The 16,555-nt window shown below is 42.8% G+C and overlaps 1 protein-coding gene across 1 annotated transcript in view; it reads right to left on the bottom strand.

The window, feature by feature from the left end:
* Positions 1-16,555, bottom strand: part of INPP5F (inositol polyphosphate-5-phosphatase F) — a 101,730-nt gene that overhangs the window by 63,655 nt on the left and 21,520 nt on the right. The window contains exon 2 of the mRNA XM_031015133.3: positions 12,819-12,899. Coding sequence (XP_030870993.3) covers positions 12,819-12,899 — 81 coding nt within the window. The remainder of the gene's footprint in view (positions 1-12,818; positions 12,900-16,555) is intronic.

The raw sequence follows: 16,555 nt of genomic DNA, 5'->3' as shown, positions 1-16,555 counted from the left end.
AAGTCTCAGATGAAAATAAGGAACGTGTTATTGGACAATATGGAGATGATCCTGGTTATAAAGTGGCAAAGAACTTGGTTGAAATTTGTGCATGTTCTAGTATTTTGTGGAAGGGAGGACTTAAAAGTGAAATTGGATATTTACCTGAGGCAATTTCTAAGCAAAATATCAAAGATGAAGTTTGCCTCCTCCTGCCTGATTATAGTAAAATGCGAGAAGAGAGCTATGACTTAAAGACAGAGTTGTTAAGCAAAAATGAAGTAGAACTTAAAGATTTGAAAAGTTCTAGCCAGACTATGGAAATTTTTAAAAAGGCCCGTTCAGGGGAAAACACTACAGGTGTGCCCAAGTCCCTCTGATAAGGAGAGTAATATGGGTGTGAAACACGGACTTAAGCCACTTCAGCAGGAGAACAGCCAGTGTGAGATGAAAGGGAATGAACTGGGAAGGAATGAAGGATGGCTATCAGTCTTCCTGGGTTTTACAGGCCAGGACCATAGAGCTTTTTGGCAGAGAATGTGCACTATTCTTCAAGACAAGGGCAGAACAAGCCCAAAGGTGATTAAGAGATCATCAGGGCTGCTTCCTTGGTTTCAAAAGGGGTAGGCAGGGACTGCATTATTCAACAGGCAAGATGGTCTCTGCCAGATGCCGTGAGGATAGGAACAATCAGCAGGGCCCTAGGGGCACAACCCTTCCTGGGTAGAGCTGTGGAGGCAGGGCCCCCACCTCAGCAGGTCTGGAAGGTAGAACCTCTACCGCAGTGGGCCTGAAGTGCAGAACATGGACTCAGTGAAGATTATTCTCGAGCCTTAAGATCTCAAGGAGTTTGCCTTATAGTTTGGACTTACTAGGGCTCCACTGCCTCTTTCTTCTTTCCTATTTCTCTTTTGAAAATGGAAATGTCTAGCCCAAGTCTGTCCCACCATTGTATTTTCTAAGTACATAACTTGTATGGTTTCACAGGTTTGCAGCCGAAGAGCAATTTGCCTCAGGATGAATGATATCTTGAGTCTCACCCACATCTGAGTTAGACGATATTTAAACGAGACTTCGGATTTTTTACTTTAAGAGTTGATGGTGGAATGAGTTAAGAGTTTAAGAATGTTGGGATTATAATGAATGTATTTTGCATATGAGAAGAGCATACATTTAGGGGGACAGGGCAAAATATTATAAGCTAAATGTTTATGTGCCCACAAATTCATACAGTCACCCCTCAGTAACTGCAGGGGATTGATTCTAGAACCCCCTATAGATACCAAAATCCTCAAATGTTCAAGTCCCTTATGTAAAATGGCATAGTATTAATATTTCCATATACCTATACACATCCTCCTGTATACTTTAAATCATCTCTAGATTACTTATAATACCTAATGCAATATAAATGCTGTTTATAGTTGTTAATATTATTTTTATTGGGTTTTTTTCCTGAATATTGTCAATCTGCAGATGTGGAACCTACAGATAGGGAGGACCGTGACTGTATGTTGAAATCCTAATCCCCCATATTATGGTATTGGGAGGTGGGGCCTTTGGTAGATGATGAGGTTATTAGGGCTACACCATCACAAATGGGATTAATGCCCTTATAAAAGAGACCCAGGAGAGCTCCCTCACGCCTCCTGCCATGTGAGGACTCAGTGAGAAGAGGCCATCCATGAATAAAAGGCAGCCCCTCACCAGACATCAAATCTTCTGGGGCTTTGATCTTAGGCTGTCCAGCCTCCAGAGCCATCAGAAATACATTTCTGTTGTTTACAAGCCACCCAGTCCATGACATTCTGTTATAGCAGCCCAAACAGACAAAGAACTATTATACACAGTTGACCCTTGAACAACACAAGTTTGAACTGCAAGGGTCCACTTACATGGAGATTTTTTCCAATCAAATGCAGATTGAAAAATACAGTATTCGTGGAACGAGAAACCCACATAAACAGAGAGCCAACTTTTCATATACGGAGGTTCTACGGGGCCAACTTCGAGACTTGAGCATGCATGGATTTTGGTATACGTGGGTGGTCCTGGAACCAATCCCTCCTCTTCATACCAAGGGACAACTGAACTATGATATTAACATGCTAAGAGAAACAAATAATTAGGAAAATATCTTAATAGTTTATTCCAAGGCATATTATGCTCCAATTATGCTCCAATTTTATTTACAAATCTTTGGTATGAATGTAAATTGAGTCCTAAGTGTGCATAAAACCTACTTCATTGGTATCTGCTGCAGAAGCTATTAATTGGCTATTTAGCACTTTTAAGTGAACAGAACGTGAGTCTATAAAGTAGGTTTTATGCACATTTATGCATGAATTTAAATTTCAACTAAAAATATGAATTCACAGTATGTTTAGTGAATTTTTCTGTTTTACATTTAAAGCCATGTCTTAAAAAAAAAAAAAAACTACATTAAGAGAAATGTTTTGTCCCCCCTAATGGAAGTAGAGCACCATATGTCCCTGATTATATTTCAGGGAACAACACACATCAAGTAAATGGAAAAACAAGTAATGCTACCACCACGCCAGTGCTGGTTTGTTCAACGTCAGGTACCTAATAGCTAAAAGTACATCACATTAGGCTTCTAATGCTCTCAGCGACTAAAGAGCCAACTATTAATTTGTTCATCTTCCAAACATAGCAGCTATTCCATGTTTCCTGACTGGTTGCTCTGTTCCTTACTAAAGTTTCCTAAGTCTCGGTTTATAGAAAACTGACAATGACTCATAGGGAGAGCATCTAGAGCGAGAGACATTTTTAATAGGCTCTATTTCAAAAGTACCAAATGGTGCAATTAGAAGTATATTCTGCTTAGCCTGTAAAGCTTAAGACTGCAGTTAAATCCCTAAATAAATCTGCCATAAAATGAAATAACCTTGAAATAATCTATCATACTCTAAAAAAATATAAACTCTTGTAACTATAAGAAATAGAAAAGACTTAGAAAACTAGAAAAGTCTAAATTATTAAATACTGTTGGGCAAAATGATTTTCTATATAAAAATGTATTTTTCAGACAACTACAGCTTATCCCCCTAAAGTACTAAAATGTTTTCCTATATGTTTATTGAAAGCTTTAATACTTTCCTAGCCACTAAACTCCAGCATACTAAAGACAATCAGGATTTTTACTCACAATACAAGTTAATCATCATAAAGATAAATTAATGCTTTGAAAAGTGACATAAAAATGCTTCAAGGTTAGAGGTGATTGGTCCGTACACAAAGGGAATCAAGCCCACGGGCTGTAACAGACCTGCTATCCAAGTCAATTAAATAACCTTCATTTTTTGCTGTCAATGGTTGTTACTGGCCAAGCCTAAGTGAGAACTTAACAAATTTATCGAGAATCTCCTTTCTTAAACACAATTAGCTTTGACAATAATTTGACTGGAATTACTTTTAAATGTTCAGTAAGATAAAAAGTCCAAAAGGTAATACAAAGGAGGAAATAAATACAGAAAGCACCTGTATAGGTGGCCCACACAGTCATTTTTACCTTAATAATCCTCCTTTTCTTATTTTTATTCTTTAAGAGACAGGGTCTCACTAGGTTGCCCAGGCTGGAGTGCAGTGTCTATTCACAGGCATGATCATAGCACACTGTAGCCTCGAGCTCCTGGCCTCAAGCAGTCCTTCTGCCCTCAGCCTCCCAAGTAGCTGGGACTACAGGCACGCGCCACTGCACCCAGCTTTCCTCCCCTCTTTCTGAGGCTAGAAAACAAACCTTTAATATGGCTGCTACTGAAATCACTGAAGAAAACTGGAGTTTAAGAACAAACGGGTTTATGACTAGAAAAAGGAATGAGAGTGGAATAGCATGAGGCACGCTAGCCTGCCTCTCAAGTATCCCTCTGCCTGAAAACATAAATATCTGCCATGCCACTTAGAGATATGCTCAGGAATAAGAAGCATACTTGTGTAACCACACTCTGGGGAGCTCAGAACTGTGGGTCGCATTCATGTGACTTGTTCAAGCATCACTTCTACCCGGGAGGTGGAACCATCTGCACCAAGGAGACGGGCTCAAGACTAGGAACAAGGGAGGTGGGAAATTCTGAAGCACAAAATGTAGCAACAAGCTGAGGGGAGCAAAGAGAGAAGGACGAAGCACTCATCATCTAGGTACCTGAGGAGAGAAGAAAAGGAACAGGAGAGAAGCAAAAACAAGACCAATGAGAAGATACCGGAGAATGTAATCCTCTCACACCACTTAGCTGCCTGCTTCCAAGACTCAAGTCTGTTAAGAGAATGGGTCAGCTAAATTATAGTTAAAGAATCTTCTAAGGGTTAACCAGGAATCTGGTCACCAGTGAAAATCTTACTTCTAGGCCAGGCGTGGTGACTCATGCCTGTAATCCCAGGACTTTCGGAGGCCGAGGCAGGTAGATCACTTGAGGCCAGGAGTTCGAGACCAGCCTGGCCAACATGATGAAACCCTGTCTCTACTAAAAATACAAAAATTAGCCACCTTAGGGTGAGGCACAAGAATCGCTTAAACCAAGGAGGCAGAGGTTGCAGTGAGCCAGGACTGTGCCACTGCACTCCAGCCTGGGCTACAAGAGCAAGACTCTGTCTCAAAAAAAAAAAAAAAAAAGTAAATCTTACCTCTAAAAGTCAGTAACTCTGAGATCCTCATGAGAAAATGAACATAAAAATGACTGTATCTGAGGCTGGGCACAGTGCTCATGCCTGTGTAATCCCAGCACTTTGAAAGGCCAAGGCAGGCAGATTGCTTGAGCCCAGGAGTTCAAGACCAGCCTGAGCAACACGGCAAAACCCTGTCTCTATTAAAAAATACAAAAATTAGCTGGGCACGGTGGTACGTGCCTGTATATACACAGGCAAACTCATATCTAAGCAGAAGCAATAACTAAAAGGCTTGTCCCATGACCCAGCCTCCAGCAGAGGATGAGAGCTCCACAGGGACCCTGTCAGACCCTCTTGTTTCTCTCCAATGTACTTAAGGAGTGGGGTTTCCAGTGGCTTTTAAGGCATGCACTAAAACAATGCTAGTGACACTCCATTCATTTACCACTAAAATATGTAAAATATTTCATGTCACTAGTGCCATAGCAAAGTCTCCATAGACAGAAGACTAAAATCAGTATTAAAATCATATGCATAACACACTTTACCATCTTAATGACTGAGACATCGTCACCACTACAAAAGTGGAGGAACAGCAGATGGCGAGTATTATTTTAATGAATGAGATCTACTTGAGTGAATTTTTGTCTAGGATTGTTCAGTACTATCAGCAGTAATTCAGTTAATTACTAAACAAAGAGCCTCTATTGCCACATTAATCAAGACTCCTGACAATTTTCTCTTCAAACTAGTCCTGAATATATCGTGGGATATATTCCTTTACTAATGAATCTTTTTGCTTATCTTCAGATACTTCTTACCCTAATTGAGCTTATCCTCTTCTCAATCTTGAAAATACATTTTAACTTGAAGAGCTTTTGTGATCTATTTTAAATCTCCAGCCTAAAGCAGTCTTTTCCTGGATGTCTGTGTGAAGATATGACTATACCCAGACATTACACAGAAAATGAAGAGAAGAAACACATCAATCATGTGGGCCTTTTGCACAGCTGCGTACTCTGCCAAGAACCGGGCCTTTTGCACAGCTGCATACTCCGCCAAGAACTACCTCTCCTCTCAATGCCTCCCCCTCCCACCCCTGGCCCTGTCCGTGTGAGATGCTTTCCATCCAGGAGCACCAGCTCCACCCAGTTAGGCTCTTCTGTCATACACACCACAGCACCCCACACTTGTCTTCACATGATTACGTTTTCAATGGTAAAACTGTGTGACTAGTAATTAACATCTATCACTCAGATTCTGAGTCTAGGTTTCTACAAGCTTCGACCTGCAGCCCCAGCTTGTTCAACCTGCAGCCCCAGCACTGAGTACAGGCCGTGGGACACAGTAGGTACTCCATAGACACTTGTTAAATCCATAAGTACTCGCTGAATATTTCTGAATTGCCCTGCAGTGGGCCAGCACACAGAGACACAGCAGGTAAGCAGAATAGACATGGCCCCAGTTGCTGTCTTCTTGGAGGTTATTTCCATGAGAAGAAAGACAAAAAAGAAAAAGAAAAAATTAATATGTAATTACAATTGTGATATGAAATGGACTACCATTCTTTTTTTTTGAGATGGAGTCTCACTCTGTCACCCAGGCTGGAGTGCAGTGGCGAGATCTCAGCTCACTGCAGCATCCACCTCCCGGGTTCAAGCAATTCTCATGCCTCAGCCTCCCGAGTGGCTGGGATTACAGGTGCATGCCACAGTGTCCAGCTAATTTTCGTATTTTTAGTAGAGATGGGGTTTCACCATGTGGTCAGGCTGGTCTCAAATTCCTGACCTCAAGTGACCTGCCTGCCTCAGCCTCCCAAAGTGCTAGGATTACAGGTGTGAGCCACCACATGCCCGGCCTTGACTACCATTTTTATTTCCTCCTGGATACTACAATGAATTTTTTTAATGTTGATTTTTCACAGATCTATACTTTTCTTTCACCTATTTGATGCATTACACATCCCTCCTACTTTCTGTTCCTCATATTAATAAATCTCAGTCGGGCACGGTGGCTCATGCCTGTAATCCCAGCACTTTGGGAGGCTGAGGCAGGCCAATCACCTGAGGTCAGGAGATCGAGACCAGTCTGGCCAACATGGGGAAACCCCATCTCCACTAAAACTACAAAAATAAGCCGGGCATGGTGACGCATGCCTGTAATCCCAGCTACTCAGGAGGCTGAGGCAGGAGAATCACTTGAACCCAGGAGGCTGAGGTTGCAGTAAGCCAAGATTGTGCCACTGCACTCCAGCCTGGGTGACAGAACAAAACTCTGTCTCAAAAATAAATAAATAAATAAATAAATAAAGTAAAGAAATCTCAACTGGTCAAACCAAAGTCAGACACGTTTGAGTTGTCGGAAGACAGACTACATTACACCCTGGCTGAAATCCACCTGCCTGCAAATGTCTGAGGAAGAGGTCTTGCAACCCAAAAATAGGCTAATGGTTCTAAATAGATATTTTCTAGGCATTAGGGCAAATAGAACCTTTTTTTTTTTTTTTTTTGTGGCAGAGCTTGCTAAAAGGGCAGGCAATCATCAACAAAGGATAACACGCACAAAAATAGTTTGAAATTCTTCTATCATATATTTTTTAAAAGAAATGTGTGGATTACAAAATAACTTTCACTAACGCTACTAATGTGTTGTTACCAAAAACATTACTTTTTATACATTTTCACAATGTAGTCTTTTAGTGACTTGTTCCATTTTTTTGTTTTGTTTTGTTTTGTTTTTTTGACAGAGTCTTGCTCTGTAGCCCAGGCTGGAGTGCAGTGGTGCGATCTTGGCTCACTGCAACATCTACCTCCTGGGTTCAAGCGATTATCCTGCCTCAACCTCCCGGGTAGGTAGGATTACAGGTGCCCGCCACCACACCCAGCTAATTTTTGTATTTTTAGTTGAGAGGGGGTTTCACCATGTTGGCCAGGCTGGTCTCGAACTCCTGACCTCAAGCGACCCACCCGCCTCGACCTCCCAAAGTGCTGGGATTACAGGCGTGAGTCACCATGTCGGGCCTGTGACTTGTTCTTATTACAGTTTCAGCAAAAACTAACATTAGAAAAATAGTCCATGTTTAAAATTTGTTCAAAATTGTGTAGCCACAATCTAAGTGGTTCTTGAGTAGAATATCTGATATCTATGAGGATCTTTAAGGGGAAGAAAAAATAGTAATCAGCATATATTGAATTTTTGTTTTGTTTTGTTTGTTTTCTTGAGACAGAGTCTTGCTCTGTCACCCAGGCTGGAGTGCAGTGGTGCGATCCTGGCTCACTGCAACCTCTGCCTCCTGGGCTCAAGCAATTCTCCTGCCTCAGCCTCCCGAGTAGCTGGGATTACAGGTGTGTGCCACCACACCTGGCTAATTTTTGTATTTCTAGTAGATATGGGGTTTCACCATGTTGGTCAGGCTGGCCTCGAACTCCTGACCTCATGATCTGCCCACCTCAGCCTCCCAAAGTGCTAGGATTACAGGCGTGAGCCACCACGCCTGGCTGAAATGCTTATTATTACCAAGAACTCACTTTATGTGAGTTTTATTAAATCTTCGCAATAACTGTATCAAGGAACCATGAGCTTTGTCTTATAGATGGCAACTGAGGCTTAAATGAGGTCACCTGATTCGAGGCAATTGTGTGATCTTTCAGAATTAGTCCACATCTGGAGTGGGTTCCTAGCCAACGATACTTGAGGACTGGCCTATCACACTGAAATGAGCGCGAGCAGCAGGAAACAGCAACACCAGACTAGAAGGAATTCTTTTTGACATGCTTTTGTGATGAAGCATTTTGGTGGATATTATGTTCCGTTATGGGCTAAACTGTTTCCCCTTAAAATTCATATGCTGAAGTCCTAACTCCCAGGACCTCAGAATATGATTATATTTAGAGACAGGTCTTCAAAGGGAGTAATTAGGTTAAAGTGAGTTTATTTGAGTGGGCCTTAATCCAAAATGACTGGTGTCATTACAAGATGAGGAAATTTAGACAGACACACACAGTTACAGAGGGAAGACCACGTGAAGACACAAGGGGATGGTGGCCATGTACAAGCCTAGGACAGAGGCTTCGGGAGGAACCGACCCAGCCAACACCTCGATTTCAGACTTCTGTGTTCCAGAATTGTGAGAAAATATGATTCTGTTGTTTAAGCCACCCAGCTGGTGGCACTTTGCTATGACAGCAAACTAATACAGTTCCTAAGTCACAAGCACTTGCTCATTCCACAGAGCTCAGAGTTCAGTGACAGTCAGGAACAGCGGCATTGCTCACCCACGCCACTTTAAGACTGTCAATGACATCTGTTCAAATAAATTTATGTTCCCATCTCCCTAGGTGAGAAGAAAAATTTGTACATTAATATGTGGAGAATAAGTAGGAGGGAAACAGGAGAGAGTTTCAGTATAGACATTTTATTCCCCTCATCCCCTATCCTCCAAAGATAAGATGTTCCTGGGGAAAATGCCCCTGAAGTAATTTTCTCAATTCTTTCTCACACACAGCAGGCACATACCTCCCTTCTAGCCAATCTGACCCAGGGCAAGAGCTTTAATCGGGGGCAGGGAGAGGAGAGGAGGAGGCATCCCTGAGGACAGATGAGGAGAGTAAGTAAGGTGGGTGCTCACAGGCAAGGGGCTGGGGGCAGAGTGACATGGAGAGGGTTGGGAGGGAGGGAAAAGCAGCAGGGGCCCAGAAAAGTGTTTCCCTTTGCTTCCTCCTGACTCTTTTTCTTAAGAGCCAAACCGTTCAAGTGATGTGACAAGAAGGAGGAAAAAAAAGGTCCAAGGATTAGGAGAATGAAAAATTAAGAGAATTTCCCTGCCCTTTTTTCCTTTTTTATACTTTCTTTCTCCAGTTCACTCTACCCTCCACCTCTCCCTTCTTTCAAAATATCCTACATCACAGGTATTCTCACTGCCTATCAATCACCTATTTTGGGACCAAAGAATGGCAAGGAGGAGAAGTACATATAAAGGGGGCTGACCACAGATGACCATACCTTCACCGCCTCCTAAATGACCATACTTTGACTGTATCGTAAACTCATCAACCATTAACAAACTTACATTTGTACATTATTTGTAGGAGACAGCTTCTGGGCTGTCTGCCAAGTCCAAACCCTCCTGCTCTGCCTCCCACTTAGGGGACTGGGACTCTGGAGCACGTCTGATCTACGTGACCCTGGCCATGAGTCCCCCGGCCCAAGATGGGCAAATAAGTCTCTTACCTAGAAGTCTAACGTGGACTCACTACTCAATCTTTTTTAATTGCTGGTCAGTTTCCAGTTATTACAGGGAATATCAGATGTCAGTTGGTTTGAGGCTAACGGTGTCATTTTAAAGGCAGAAATTTTGACCTACATACACACAAACAGAGAAAGCCAAAAAGAGAGAAGAATAAAAGAGACATAGAGGGAGAGGCAGTTTGTCAGAGACCAGCTGCCCCAATGAAGTAATCCTGGGTCCTGTACAACATCCATTTCTTTCTTGTTTTTGGTCCCTTGGGTTCTTCATTAAAAAGTGTGTTTTTTTGCGTAAGCTGATAGGTTTGTATTTGCAACCAAAGAGCCTTGATAAAATAGTGATTTACAATTTACTAAGCACTTGCAGGTACAATAATCTCATTCGGGACTCACAGTACCCTATGGAAATGAAGAGACCAGTTTCTTTTACCTTGTGTAACAACTTAAGACATACAGGCCCTTGAACACTGGTAGCTGTCTTCTCAGCACCCAGCCACTACCCTGAAAGGACGTCCAGGTTATCCAGGAGAGAGAGGAGGACTCAAGACAGGCATTGCGAGATGAGAGACATGGAGAGAGGGGCCAGGTGAAGGAGAACTAAGACCACCCAGGCAAACTCCTGGTGAATGTTGCTACGTGAATGACCCCAGCCAACACGACAGACAAGAGCAGAGCTGCTCTGTCAACCCATAGAATCATGAGAAAGTATACACTGTTGTTGTTTTAAGCCATTAACTTTTGGGACTGGCTTGTTACATAACAAGAGATACATGAAACAGATGTTAGGCAGCTTCTCCTATATCTCAAAGCTAAATAAATACAGCTTGTCTTCAGGTCTCCTAACTGATTGCAGTGATTTATTCACTGTGCTAAGATGTGACTGAAAATGAGAAAAATAACTCAAAAGTTTCATACATGTCATTTAAATAATAGAAAACGAATTTTAGCTCAGAACACCCAGCTGTGAAATTATCCTGTCAGCATGTAAATGAATTAAAAATATATATACGTAAATGTGGACAGGTAGGAGACTGTTATTAAAATACTTGGTTACATGGTTACACAACGACTAAGTGCTTTTCTCCTCTGTGTTGAAAGAATTTTTTAAAAAACCTACCAAATACAGAATATACAACAATGCTCATAGCAGTATTAGTTCTAATAGCAAAAAAAAAAAAGAAAGAAAAAAAAAGAAACAACTCAATTACCCAGTGAGAGGAAAAAGGACAAATCACAATATATTCATAAACAGTGAAAATAAGGAACTACAGTTTCATGCATGGATAAATCTCAAAAATATAAATAAAAATAAGTGAAAGAACAAAAACAACTTAATATCATTTATATAAAATCCCCAAAATACAACCCTTAGCAACATCTTTAGGAATACATATATAATAAAAGCAAAAATGAAAACCAAGGGAATACAAAATTCAAAATAGCAGGTTCCTTTAAGGGGAAGGAAATTGGAAACATTTGAGAAAAGGCACAGAGATGGCTCCAAACACATTGGTCATATTTCATTTCTTTTTTTTTTTTTTTTGAGATGGAGTTTTACTCCTGTTGCCCAGGCTGGAGTGCAATGGCGCAATCTCGGCTCACTGCAACCACCATCTCCCAGGTTCAAGCGATTCTCCTGCCTCAGCCTCCCGAGTAGCTGCGATTACAGGCATGCGCCACCATGCCCAGATAATTTTGGTATTTTTAGTAGAGACAGGGTTTCTCCATGTTGGTCAGGCCAGTCTCAAACTCCCGACCTCAGATGATCCACCTGCCTCGGCCTCCCAAAGTTCTGGAATTACAGGCATGAGTCACTGCTCCTGGCCCATATTTCATTTCTTAACCTAGGTGGTAGATACATGTGTGTATTTTAAAACAACCTTACCGCACATCTGCGATAAACAGCTTTTTGAATTTGTAAAATATTTCATGATAAAAACACACTTTTAAAAACAACCAAAGAATCTAGCAAAGGAAAATTAGATTCTCCAGATATACGTGCTTATTTCTAATACACAAAAATCAACCTAGCTCCCAAATGCTTAATATTATTTTTAAGTAAAAAGGACACACTATAAAGATATATACTCACAATTATACAGAAATAATGGCAAAGCCTCCTATAATTCATAACTCATCAAAATTGATACCAAAGGAAAAATATTTATTTAAATGTAGTGCTTAAAATATTTCATTTAGGCCAGGCATGGTGGCTCATGCCTGTAATCCCAGGACTTTGGGAGCCCAAGGCAGGGGAACTGCTGGAGGCCAGGAGTTTGAGACCAGTCTGGGCAACGTAGCAAGAACCCATCTCTAATTTTAAAAAGCTCCCTGAAGGGTAAGGCACCAAAAAAGAAAAAATAAAATTTCATTTGGCCCCTTTCAGTTAGCCTTTTGGGACCCACCTGTATAATACCTGTTATACTTTCCCACCAACAAAATTCCCTTTAAACTGAGGACACAGGTGCCTGTCATTCCAAGTGAGGGCCTGGTGAGTGACCTGGACTTCCCATCAATCTGCCTGTCCTGGATAGGGATCCCTGACAGGACCACACTGTGTGCTAAGAGACCCATACTCGTCTCTGGCAGAGCTGACTGCATCAGGAACAGTCAGCTGACATAAAGCCAACCAGTCATGGTCTGCCACCTGCCTGCCTCTCCAGCTTTATTCCTACTACTCTCCTTTGAGATCAATGCATTTGCTATATCTTTCCCTCATGGCACCTTCCACAATTCCAAATAATCATACGTTTATTTCCATGATTACTCTTTGATACCTGTCTTTCCTCCTAAACTGTAAGCTCCATAAGAGTAGAAACAGGTCTTCGCTCATTATACACCCACTTTGAGCAGACCCAAAATTAAAACAAAGGAATCAAAGCTATAAGAGAATCTCATGTATCCTCAAAGAGGAAAACACCAAAAAATGCTACAATAAATTTGACAAGTTTAAGGAGTTTATAGAAACATACCTGAATGAAGTTGAATTTTCCCAATAACACCTTCTACCAACCCCAAACAAATGGGATTCCAGGCAAGAAGTAGATCAGTAGCTAAAATAAAATAGGAAGCAGTGATGAGAAAACATTCACCAGAAAATATATTAAAACAGTATCTTTAGCAGTGTATTGAAAAAAAATCAATGTCCCAAAAACGCAGTATGAATATCCAAATGGAATACATTACCATAAAGCAATTTGTGACAAAGTATTAAATGTGAGGCCTGAATAAGGCTTGGGATACCATAAGGCTTCGGACAGTTAAGGGGAGAGCAGTAACATTCAGAAACTCTTCCCAGATAGGAAGCAGTACCTTGGCGCCCTACAGTGGAGGAACAGGGCCATTACACTACAAGAGGGCAAACGGAGGAGCTGCGTGTGGTCCTACAGCACAGGATCCAAAGACAGGGCCTAAGAAATTGCCACAGAGCTGTCCGCTTACTGGATCACACTCTGGAAAATACATTTTCCCGAAGATGCTTATACCCAACAAAGAAATCCGGAAAGCAACTGCTCTTTTATCTGACTTCCAGGACAAATACAATAGGAACTGTTTCCGTTTGAGTGCCTTCTACGTGCCAGGCATCTCAATCAGGGTTCCTCATCTAAACCACAGAACAGTGATTTGTTTTGGGTGACGGTTTTCTCACTTCTTCCATATGAGAAATTAGATGACACAAGCTGGTTCCATTCTAGACACACAAGAGAGAAGCAAATTCATTACACGCAACGGATGCCTAAGGACAGGGTTTATTCTCTTGTGTGACCCAGATTGCAAAAGGTTATATACGTGGTAATAAACGTAACATTTGTGGTAGTTCAACAGGTGAAGATTAGCAAGAATGAAAACAATATTTGTCTTGGCAGAAAATTAAAATTACATTTTCATTATTATCATTTACAATTTATTTTAGTGAAACTTACACTCAATCTGTAACTCACAGAGTAATTATACACTTAATAGTTTAGCCTCCAAATTCATTTGAGTTTTGACTATCGCATCTTGAATGTCTTTGTTATGACACATTCAATGGAAGGCAAAAAAAGTTGACTTGTTTTTGGCTGGACGTGGTGGCTCATGCCTGTAATCCCAGCACTTTGGGAGGCTGGGGAGGGTAGATCGCCTGAGATCAGGAGTTCGAGACCAGCTGGCCCACATGGTGAAACCTCATCTCTACAAAAATTAGCCAGGCATGGTGGCACGCGCCTGTAGTCCCAGCTACTCAGGAGGCTGAGGCAGGAGAATCACTTGAACCTAGGAGGTGAAGGTTGCAGCGAGCCAAGATCGCACCACGGCACTCCAGCCCAGGCAACAGTGCGATACTGTTTTTATTGCAAGAATTAAAGCAAAATAAGAAATTTATTTTTTAAAGGCTATTATAATACATTATCATTCTAATCTTGACAACTCTGCGTTAAGTTTAAGGAGTCTCACTTTACAGATGAGGAAACAAATGCTGAGAAAAGTAAAACATGGTCAGGTCATACAATGGATTGGATCAAGGCTGCTACCAAAAACCAGGTCAGCCTGACGCTTAGCCCCTGCTCTAAACCTTTCTGTTACAGTGTCCCCTTCAGAAATTATACGTGGAACTAATCAGTAAGGCAGTGATTTTTAAATAACATGTACTATAAAATCAAAGAAAAAAAATCATCACCTATCCCACCACCCAGAGACAACTTCTTCAGCTACATTTCAGGGCATTTGTCTGTATACATACCAAACTGCAGCACTATAAATAAGCATTATTGATGGCAGCCGCAGCCTGTCTGGATGCATTCGGGGAGGCGCGGCCAGGGCTGCGCCCTCCATGGAGCCAGCAGGGCAGAAAACAAGCGGGAGCGCTGCCCCCTACCAAGTTGGCGGGGCTCCTGGCACAGCTGCAGCCAGCAGAGGCTCCAGACCTGGGCATTCCTGTACTCTCAGCTACCCGGGAAGACCCTCTTTCCCCACAGGCTCGGAAGTGCCTGCTCCCACTCCCTGGCCTCTCTCCCTGCTCCCAGCACCTGCTCTGGTGCAGAGCAAGTTGTGGCCGAGCCTGGGGACCGTCACGACCGAGTCGGGTGTGCACAGGCTTGGACACTGCTGTCACACCAGCTCCCTGCCGCCTCAGCCCCCTCTGGACTTCGGGTGCCGATAAGCGTGGGAGAGAGGCCAGCAGGGGTGAGGGCAGCTCCAAGTGGGCCTGCAGGCACCCCTCAGCCCAAACAGCCTGGGCAGTGGAGGGAGACAGACACAGGTTCCTGTCCAGAAAGGGGCAGATCACAGGTAAAACCCCACCTTCAAGCCAAGGACAACCTGAAGCCTGGGGTCTGAGCTGCAGGTTCCGGGTGGAGTCCGTGAGCTGGAGTAAGAACTCAGGGTGCTTTCTCCAGGCCGTCCGTGGCCTCCCATGGACCAATCAGCACACACTTCCTCCATTCTGAGCCCATAAAAATCCCGGACTCAGCCAGACTCACAGATGTCCGGACCACCAGCTGCGGGAGGGAGCTGCCCCCTTCGGGTCTCCTCATTGAATGACCTGCCTGCAAAAAGGAGCTACCCACTTCAGGTCTCCTGAGAGCTCTTCTGGGGCTCAATGAAGCTGCTCTCTGCCTTGCTCACCCTCCAGTTGTCCACATACCTTGCGTACCTCATTCTTCCTGGACACGGGACCCCTGAATGGTGGGACTGAAAAAGCTGTAACACAAACAGGACCAAAACATGGCCCCTGCTCACCAGGTTGTGGGCAACAAGGAGGAAAGGGCTGCGGCCCTTCGGGAACACCAGACCTAGGGGCTCTCCGAGCCAGGGCTGTGACAGTGGGGCTCTGCAGTTCCTGGCATCTCCAAGCTTCCGGGCATCACTGCATTCCCCAGTACCTGCAGCAGAAGCTGCTTGTGGTACACCTGGTCCAGCCACAGCCTTGCACAAAGCCAGTGCCTGTACCGGTGCCTCGAGCTGCCTGCCCTGCCACGGCTGGCACACCTGGCTGTGTATAGTGTCTGGACCGTGCACGCTCACTCATACACCACTCGCCACTCCGCATCTGGCTTGCCGTTGGCAGGCATGGGATCCGGGCTGGTAGTGCAAGCCCAGCACAGCTTGCCGAGCCAAGACGGTGGAAAAAGCCCAGTGGACCCGAGGAAAACTCAGGCAAAATCGCCACTGGCCACAGAAGTGTCCAGGTGGAAAAGCAACACCCTAAGGATCCCATGACATTATAGTTTTTTAAGTAATTTTTTCTAACATTTCTAACACAGTTTTTCTAAAATTTCATGAGTATTTTCTTCTTTAAAATATTCTTCAAGATTATAACTTTGTGGTGACATAATTTTCCACTTAAGGAAGTACTTCCTCAAAGAAAGCATTTAAGTGATTTGAAGTTTTTCCCCCATCATAAAAAACACTGTGATAAATGATGAATATTATGCAAATATTTGCCTCTCTAATTAATAGCTTTTGGATAGATTCCTGGGAATTAAATTAATAGGTTAAAACCTTAAAAATGTAAACTTCTCAAATAATACCAAATTGTTTGCTACAAAGGTTACATACCAAGTTAAATTTCTGCCAGGAGCATATGAATTTCTTTTTTGAATTAAAAAAAAAATTTTTTTTAAAGCAAGGCCAGGCACAGTGGCTCACGCCTGTAACCCCAACACTTTGGGAGGCCAAGGTGGGTGGATTGCTTGAGGCCAGGAGTTCAGCCTGGCCAACATGGTAAAAC

Source organism: Gorilla gorilla, chromosome 8, assembly GCF_029281585.2.
Source record: "Gorilla gorilla gorilla isolate KB3781 chromosome 8, NHGRI_mGorGor1-v2.1_pri, whole genome shotgun sequence".
Lineage (NCBI taxonomy): Eukaryota > Metazoa > Chordata > Mammalia > Primates > Hominidae > Gorilla > Gorilla gorilla.
The sequence above is the reverse complement of the archived record's forward strand: the minus strand, read 5'-3'. Positions and strand labels throughout refer to the sequence as shown.